Genomic DNA, 9095 nt, shown 5'->3' on the forward strand with positions numbered 1-9095 from the left:
GCACACAGCCCACAGGGAGCACACAGCCCACAGGGAGCACAGAGCCCACAAGAGGCACACAGCCCACAGGGAGCACACAGCCCACAGGGAGCACACAGCCCACAGGGAGCACAGAGCACACAGGGAGCACAGAGCCCACAAGAGGCACACAGCCCACAGGGAGCACACAGCCCACAGGGAGCACACAGCACACAGGGGGCACAGAGCACACAGGGGGCACAGAGCACACAGGGGGCACAGAGCACACAGAGCACACAGGGGGCACAGAGCACACAGGGGGCACAGAGCACAGGCACTGCGGCCTCACCCAGATGTCCTGCTTCTCGCTGATGGGGAAGTTCGAGTACAGGTCCACGATCTCAGGCGTCCTGTACATGGGCGTTGTGTTCCTGGTGACCTGAAGAACAGATGCACTTTTCACAGGGAAGTTGTTTGGTGTCGGTGCCCACGGCCTCCCTGCAGGAAGCGCACGTCCACCCCAGGGCCCAGAAAGCCTAGCCCGGCTCCTCCCCTCCCTCCTCTCACCCCCCTGCCAGCCCCTGCCTCACAGCCCAGCTCTTGCTGGAGTGGCCACACCAGGCACACACGGTGGGATGCCAGCTGTGTGTCCAGGAGACACGTCTCAGCGGACAGGCACTCCCTTCCAAAGCGGACGGGCACACCCTTCCGGGTCCGGGAGGTGGGGCACCTGCAGCCCGAGGGGAAGGCTGTTCTCAAAGCCGCCTCCTACGCGTCCGCGTGGACAGAGACCCTGTCCCGGGAGAGAGCTGAACTGAATTTACGGACGAGTCAGGCTATCATGTGAGAAACCAGACCCAGGTAGACAGGGTGGGCCCTGTGGCAGAGACTGGAGACACCGCATGGGGGAGGCCAGCGTGCCCGTGCACGGCAGACACACACACACCAACCCCGGCCAGAGATGCCGCCGGAACATGGAACAGGCTGTGACCCCGGCGAGACAGTGAGGCTAACCCACGGTTCTCCCAGGAAGGTCTGCTTCAGGAGGAGGAGGCCTGGGCGGGACCAGCGCCCAGGAGACACCCAGGGCCAACACAATGCCAAGTCCAGGTGCATAAAGGATGCTGAGCCGGGAGGGAGGCGGGCAGAGGGCACTGCGACCGGACGTGGCCGCAGAGCCTCCACACAGAAGTCACCAAGCTGCAGGCCCATGACCCACGTGTGTACACGTGTTCCCTGCACTAGACGGCGTGCTATGCAGCCGTGTGAGGCACTGACCCCCAGCCCAACGCGACGCTCCTACAGCACGCGCAATGCTGAGTGCCCTCACCTCCTCCTCCACCAGGGCCCGCCGCTGGGCGCTCCAGCTGTAGTCAGGGGCGTGTGAGACGGTCGTGGCGCTGCCAAAGTCGCACAGCTTAATGGTCCCCTGGTTACTCAGCAACAAGTTTTCAACCTGAAAAATTCCAGAGACAGTCCTTATAGATTTGGGTGCAGACAGCCAGCTGGCCCTGAGGGGAAAACACAGCACCCCCACTTTTTTTGGTCAAAATCGGTGATGTCCTTAGAAGCAGGTAATTCGGTATAAACTCAGCCGTAAATCTAACGATATATGGCATCAATGCCATGGGATACACAACGAAAGCCTTTAGAAAAAGACTAAATCAACACAGTCTAAAAACCATCCTATATAATAAAAGCCCAGCGCCCGAACGGCAGAACGACCAGAACGACCGGTCAACCAGTTGCTATAACATGCAATGACCACCAGTGGGCAGATGCTCAAACAGGAGCTGCTCCCTGGTGGTCAGTGCGCTACCACAGCGGCTGTTCCCGCTGCAAACCCTTGAGCAGACGGGCAGGAACCCGGCTGCGGTCATCGCCTCCTCGCCCCAGGCTCCTCCTCCGAGTGCTCGCAGGCTGGGCTAAGCCACTGCCGCCAGGCTCACAGAACGCTGGAGGCTGGGAGGGGGGTTTGTGGCCGCCGCAGGACTGAGGCCTACTCCACCGCCTTTCAGTGCTATTGTCCCTGGGCCTGGCCCCGACCGGGTCTCCTGGAGAGGCAAATGCTCCAGCTCCACGGAAGACGCCAGACCAGAGAGCAGCCACTTAGAGGGCAGGTCCACAGCTGCTCGGCTAACCAGGATGAGTGGCGCTCCCACAGCGGGTCGATCCCTGCAGGCCATGCCCCCACCAGTGCACGAATCCCGTGCACCAGGCCTCTAGTCCTATATGATACCCTATATAATAAAAGCCTAATATGCAAATTGTCCCCTTGACTGGGAGTTTGACCGCTCGCTATGACGTGCACTGACCACAAGGGGGTGGTGCAGAACATGGCGGGCGTCGGTGATGCAGCGCTGGCAGTGGGCGACAGTGGAGGCACTGCTGGCCCCAATGAGAGCAGGACCGCAGTGGGATGGTGGAGCAGGTGAGCGGGCAGCGCCAGGCCAAGGTGGGTGCGAGCAGGGCCCGATCACTCAGGCGGAGGGGGGCGCACGGGGATCCAGGGGCCCAGGTGCTGCCCAGGGCCCAGAGGTCAGCTGGGACCTGCCCTTTCACGCCAGACGCTCACGCTTCAGTCGCTGGCCAGGTCGAGGGACCGCACCCATGCACGATTTCGTGCACCAGGCCACTAGGCAAATAGATCAAGAAGCTGTCAAGGAGTCCAGCCAGAAACTGTCACTTGAGATGCACTTTTAAAATCCAACATAAACAGGACTAACAGCAGAGACAGATCGGTCCCAGCCCCTCGAGGGTATGTCCTGGCCAAGGCCCACCGCTGAGGACGGCTTTTACAATCTGAGTGCTGGGAAAAGTAAACAATTCTTCACCACCCAGGGCCGCGGGGGCAGCGGGACCTGCAGAGCAGGCACGTTTCCAGTCGGCCCTTCCCAGAGAAGCCTGTCGACCTGCTCGGGGACGGCCAAGGCAATCCCATGGGTGGAGCCGACAAACGGATTAAAACGTGTGTAAGGAGACACAGAGCCAAGAAGATCCCGAGGCAGATGGGAGCCTGGCTGCAGCTCCGAGCGGAGGGCGCCGACCGGGACAGCGGGACAGGCCAGGGAAGAGAGGCCCTGCCTCTAAACACAAGGGCAGCCACAGGCCTCAGGTCAACGCTCGGGAAGGAGCACGCTGAGCCGGGCAGCTGACCAGCCACTGTGAGCAGCACCTGAGCAGACACCGCCCGCTGAGAGCAAGCACGCCAAACCCCACACGTTCCCACACACGGCTTCTGCGGATGAGACAGAAACACAGCTCAGCAGGAACACAGGCAAACACTGCTCCAGGGATGTCCCCAGAGGAAATCCAACGCCAACAAACCTAGAAACGGTCAACTCTGTCCACAGAAGGGAAATGCCACGGAAGCCACACGGTCTGCTGCCAACACCAAGAGCCCCAAGTGCCAGGCTCAGAGGTCACACGCCCGGGAAGCAGCGACCCCACAGCGCACACTCTGCCAACTGTGGACCCCTGAGATGGACGAGCCCCAAAACCACAGCGCTGAGCAAAACGCCGCACAGAGGACGCACTCCGGAGCCACGTGCAGGATAAACTCAGCCGTAAGTCAAAAGATAAATGGAGGCTGGGACTCCACACGGGGTCTGGGACTCCATGGACAGGCCCTCCCTGCTTCACGGAGGCGCTTCGGGGAAACCCGCTCGCTGTGAAGCGGCTCCTAGCGGCCTCTGTGACTCTCGGCAGAGCCTGGCCGGCCTCACTGGCAGAAGCCGGACCTCCTAGCCGGGGCGCGGCGGGCGTGTGAGTGGGAGGCAGCACCTTGAGGTCCCGGTGGATGATGGGCGGCTTCTGCCGGTGCATGTGCTGCACGGCCCTGCAGGTCTGGTAGAAAATCTTCAGGACGGTGTCGCACGACAGAGGCCCTTTGGTCTCGCTTTTCTTCAGAAACTCCACCAGCTGCCCTGGAAGAGACAGGAGACATTCATCCCCACAAGTCGGGGGCGGGGCCGCAGGACAGGGCAGGGGGCGGCACCACCTGGCGCTGGCTTTACCAGCCGGCATGGGACACCTGTGGCCATGGTGCGGGCAGCACAGGCTCCCACACGGAGCCAGGGGGACGGCAGGGCCCAGAGAAACCACAACATGCCATCTCCTCGTCTTGCTCCACTTCCCTAAATGACGGCCGTCTGCCCAGGGGCGTGGCCTCTCCAACACACACTCCACACTAAGTGCAGCCTGCACACGGGACCAGGTGGTGACAGCACAGGGAGCCCCATCCTCCCGTCGCCAGGGACACGTGTTCACACCTCAGTGCCCGTGCTGCCCTGGTCCCCAGCCCGTCCCTGATCCAGGCCCGAGGCCACCTCAGTGACGGAGGCACAGCCAGCGTGGCTACCAGGGCTCCAGATCCATGGTGGCCCTCAGCCACGCTGCCCTGCCTCCTGGGGTCAGACACCGTCCCTCCCCCCAGGAAGCCAGCTCTGCCAGCCTGCCACACGGGTCCCCCCTCCAGCTCGTTTCCCCCAACGCTGGGCGAGTCGCTGAACCCGCGCCTGCACACAACAGCGCCCAGACACCACGCTCACCTGGCGAGAGAACCACCTGCCGAGAGGGGCGAGGGCGTGAGGCCCCAGCCTGACAAGGCCCAGCGCAGAGCCACGCAGAAGCCGCCTGAGCTCCCACACGAGGAGCCGGACACAGACACCACGGCACTCACAGCCGGAAACAGGGGCCCCGACGGAGACCAGCGTGGCCTCATCCACGCCGCCCAAAGTGTCAGAGCAGGCCACTGAACCCAACCCAACAAGCCCCCTGTGAATGCCAGCCACAGGGAGGCCAGGACCCGGGAGAGACACGCAGACTCTGTGGACGAGGCAAGGAGCGCGTCCGCAGATACTGGCTAAGGGCCTGAGTTCGGATCTGCTGACCCTGGGCCTTAGGGAGCAGGCGAGCCTGTGGGTGCAACACGGCGCTGAGCACAGCACACTTTTCAGAAGGAAGAGTGTGTCTACGGAGCCCCGCTTCTCAACACACCTCACGGCGCTTCTCCCACGAGCACACGTCCTCTTCACTAAAACCAGCAGTGACCGTGAGCACCTGCCACCTGGAAGACCCGAGTGTGGGCGGCACCTCCCAGCCAGCCCGGCGAGACAACGGGAAGCAGGGCCCAGACACGGAGAGCACAGCCCTCACTCTCCCATCCGGCTCCCAACTCCACTCCCCAGGGAGGGCCCGGCTTCCCCGAGCCTATAAAGCCGTCGGCACCTGTGTCAGCCTGCTGCTCCCCTCCCCATCCCCTAACGCCACCACCACCCGCTCCAGGGCTGCGCTGGCTGCTCAGGGCTCAGCACCATCTCCTCCTCCTCCTGCAGAGGTGCCTGTGCCCACTGCCCCCTCTCCTCCGGAACAGCCCCGCTCGTGGTGGCTGGGACCCCGGGGAGGGCCATCTGTGGGCGCAGCATGTGTCCCTCCCAGGGAGACGCCTGCCTCAGTGTCCCCTGCTGCTGCTCCCTGGCCTTGTGGCGGCAGGGCCCTGGCCTCCTCCCACACACGCTGCCCACGGACAGTGAGGGCAGCACCGTGCCCCAGGACCGATGGCCCGCCCGGCTGCCAGCCTCTGGCCCACTGGGCCTCGCATGTCCTGTGCCCACTCCTTTCCCCCTAAGTTACACCGATACCAGCTGAGCCCGTAGGCTGCAGGAGGGCGGACCCCTGGCCCTCCATGGGCAGCGCGGGCAGACTGAGCCCTACTGCCTCCTCCTCGGTCATGTCCATGACCCCCCTGGAACTCTGCAGAAGGCACTGGGCCCCCCCCACTTCTGTCGGGGACTAAGAGCCTTTCCTGTCCTCCGGGAAGGGCCTCCCTCCACCGGGACCTGCGTACGCCCGCAGGGAGCTCGTTACCTCTGCAGAGCTCCGTGAGCAGCAGGAACTCGGCCTGCCCCGTGTCCGACTCCTCTTTCCCTATCGACGCTGCAGAGCAAAACTGGACAATGTTGGGGTGGCCAGAAAGCTTTTTCTGCGGGTGTCTTGTTAAAGGAGAACGCGTAAGTCTGCACACGGAACACATGCGCGATGGGCAGAAGTAGGCTTACAGCTGTGAGCACGAGGACTTACTCGTGTTATTATTCACTGTTGTGTTATTTCCCACACAACTGTGAACCTACTTTTGCCCTCCCCTGTATAAACCATGACGCGGAACGACATGATCTTAGACCCCAGCGCATCAGAGCGGAAAGGTGAGGGCGAGCAGAGGGACAGGGCGGGGGGAGGGGAGCGAAGTGTGGACGGAACCACACACACCTGACCACAGCCAGGCAGGCCAGCGGGAGAGGGCGCGGCATGAGGTCATCCACCCGAAACTCAGGGAGGCAAGCACCCTCGGGCTCAGCGGCCAGCGTGCTCCCATGGACAGAGCTTCAGGAGAGAAAAGAACAGATTCTGGCAGCAAAAGGGCAGCGCCAGCGGGTGGAGGCCAAGAAGAAATGCCAGCCGTCAACCATTTGTTGGTTGATGCTCTGCCCAGGGTGAAGGGATGGCCGGGTGCGATGGCCGCAGGTTGAAGGGCTGCCCACCCCAGGCACAGAGACCTCTGGGGCAGGACCCACATCTCCACTCCCAGGACCATGGAATCCCTTACAGCTGCCCTGGGAGTGAAGAACAAGGAAATAGCTCCTTTTCGCTAGAAACAGTCCACAGATAAGCCAGGAAAAGCGAAGCCCACTGTTAGTGCATCAACGAGAACGCGGCAGCGGCGCCCAGGAAAGGATACCAAGAAGCACACCTCCTGGATGATGGCTCGGCTCCTCTCCTCCTCGTTGGACAGCAGTCTCTGCATCGGGAGGGAACACAGACAAGGTTAGTCCGCGCAGCAGAACAAATCAATGCACCAACACCTGACCTACGTAGAAACTGGCAGCGTAGAGGTCCCTGGAAATGGCCCTCTGCAGCCCAAGGACACAAGAGAACCACACAGAGGAGCCTCTTCTGCAAACAGGCTGCAGTAAAATAGGATGAAAAAGGAGACGCGGCAGAAACGAGAGTCCTCGCCCTCGTCTCCAAATCACGTGGGCCCCTTACAGCTTAGCCGCACGCCCAGGACGGCCACGCCACTCCACTCCGCAGCCCAGGCTGGACACCAGCCCCCCGGATGAAACCAGACAGCTCTGCCCACAGTCCCACCGTGAGCCTGCTCCGGGACATGCGAGCGTGGCCTGCACGCGTGGTCCACCCGAGTGGCTGTGCCGCTCCCGCCCTCTGCGGAGTCTCGCCCCCGGGCCACCAGCTGGGACCGCAGCCATAGCGTCCACTGAAAGTGCTGATGGCTCCTCGCCATCAGAGGAAACTAACAGGACGAGAGAGGGAACGCACAAAGAAACACACCAATCGGGAACCCCTCTCAACATGTCACTTTGAGATTTCCTTAAAAGTAACCGAGACCCACGCAGAACGTGCGTCCACCTTACCTTCAGCGCATACTCTCTGCCACTTCCCAGATCCTGGGCCTCATATACGAACGCAAACCCTCCTGAAATCAGGAAAATAAACACATCAGTCCACGCTGGGATTTATTCAACATTTAGATGTCTTGACTAAGTCAACACAAACTGCACTTGTGGATAGCAGTACGTTTTCTGCAAAAATAATGGCTCCAATTTACACGCAAAATTCAATAACAAAAGTTTTAAAAAGATACTTCCTCAAATACGCACAGGTGGTGTGAGCAAGCTCAGGAAAACAGGTCCAACATCCCTGCCCACGAGGGACCTCTCCCAGGACCCATGGAGGCTCTCCCACACTGTGGGCTGGCCCAGCAGTCCCCCCCCCCCTTTTGCAATTTAAATGGAAACATAGTTCACATTGAAAAGACTAGAAGGCTATCTAGCTCCACGACTCTGCCCAAAACCCGTTTCGTGCTACAGTTGCAAATTCCAAAAAGCGATGAAAACCCATATTTTCTTCCTAGGTCATTTGGCAGCAAACTATGACCTATTGTAAATGTACCGGTATCTGGGGCAACCCCTGGCATGAACGGACGTGGAGCCGTTTAAAGCTCACCCCACAGTGACGATGCCTCCCGGCTTAGTTACCGAGGCGTCGATGCGCCTAATTACGGAGTGCCTCCAGAGCTGGGGGCACAGGCTGGCGCGCACGGGACGTGTCATCGTTCTAACACCCGAGGAGCTCGGACCTGCTCTCTGGCCCAGGGTCTGGGGCTTGGGCCTTCCCCGTATTTATACAAATCAGTCTGAGTGTCCACAGCCCGGGTTCCGAGGGAGCCGTTTTACGTGGAAGACTTCACACTGATTTCACCCGGTTCATTTCCAAGAGGCTTCCCGAGCTTTAGAGCTGTGAGCCGACAGCTCCTGGCCGCACGGGTTACTTTTACCTCCTGGCTCGCCTACAGGGCACAGGGAAGGGGCTGGCACATTTCCTCGTTCTTCTTCCTGGGCGCTGAGCGGAGGCACAGCTGCCTTCTCTCCCTGACCCACTTCCCACCTGCGATCACCCTCCCAGCCCCTGGCCGGACAGTCCCATTCCCGCCCCTCCCCCACTGCGTGCCCCAGGCTCCCCCTGCTGTCCTCCCATCATTGGGGCGCCTGTCTTATTTTAAGGCAGAAGCCGCCTCCTGTCCGCCAGGAGTTTCTTAAGGAAACAAGGTAACTGCCGGGCACTTTCAGGACAAATGAGGTGGCCCGGGGAGGCGTCCGCACAGGGCTGGCCCCAGCTCTGAAAGGGGCAGAGCCCGCGGTTCTTCCCGATAAATCACACCCACATCGGTTTCTGAAACAAACTGGAGAAAAGTAGGTGCTGCTGCGGCCTTAAGAACAAGGACCTCAGGACCCAGAGAGGCCGTGTGGCCGCGGGGACGGCCCTCCTCCTCCTGCGAGTCCACGTGCAACGCGGGGGGTCAGCGGGTTGCAGCCGTGCCAGGCCCGGAGCGGAAGCAGCAGGATCAGCAGGATGAGGAAGGCGGCCGCCCCGCGGCACCGGGCACAGAGTGGAGGGCCTCCCAGCACCGGGCGACTTCCGTGTGAGGAAGGGGGAGGCATCGGGAGGCGAGGACCAGCTCGCAGGACCTAGCCCACACGAAGGGCCCCCAGACTGGCCAGGGGTACGGACGGACCGGCGGTCAGAGCAGGAGCAGCACAGGCGCCCACGGCCTGCCCTCG

At 61.5% G+C, this 9095-nt stretch overlaps 1 protein-coding gene across 1 annotated transcript in view; it reads right to left on the reverse strand.

Moving 5' to 3' along the window:
* The window catches only part of LOC102442976 (cyclin-G-associated kinase), a gene marked incomplete at both ends in the record, with an annotated part of 22746 nt that extends 15263 nt beyond the window's left edge, over window positions 1-7483 (reverse strand). The window contains 6 exons of the mRNA XM_006108479.2: window positions 308-397; window positions 1289-1414; window positions 3742-3884; window positions 5827-5941; window positions 6695-6754; window positions 7389-7483. Coding sequence (XP_006108541.2) covers window positions 308-397; window positions 1289-1414; window positions 3742-3884; window positions 5827-5941; window positions 6695-6754; window positions 7389-7483 — 629 coding nt within the window. The remainder of the gene's footprint in view (window positions 1-307; window positions 398-1288; window positions 1415-3741; window positions 3885-5826; window positions 5942-6694; window positions 6755-7388) is intronic.
* Window positions 7484-9095: the final 1612 nt, after the last annotated feature.

The sequence above is a fragment of the Myotis lucifugus genome, unplaced genomic scaffold (genome assembly GCF_000147115.1).
Source record: "Myotis lucifugus unplaced genomic scaffold, Myoluc2.0 scaffold_2432, whole genome shotgun sequence".
Taxonomy (NCBI): Eukaryota; Metazoa; Chordata; class Mammalia; order Chiroptera; family Vespertilionidae; genus Myotis; species Myotis lucifugus.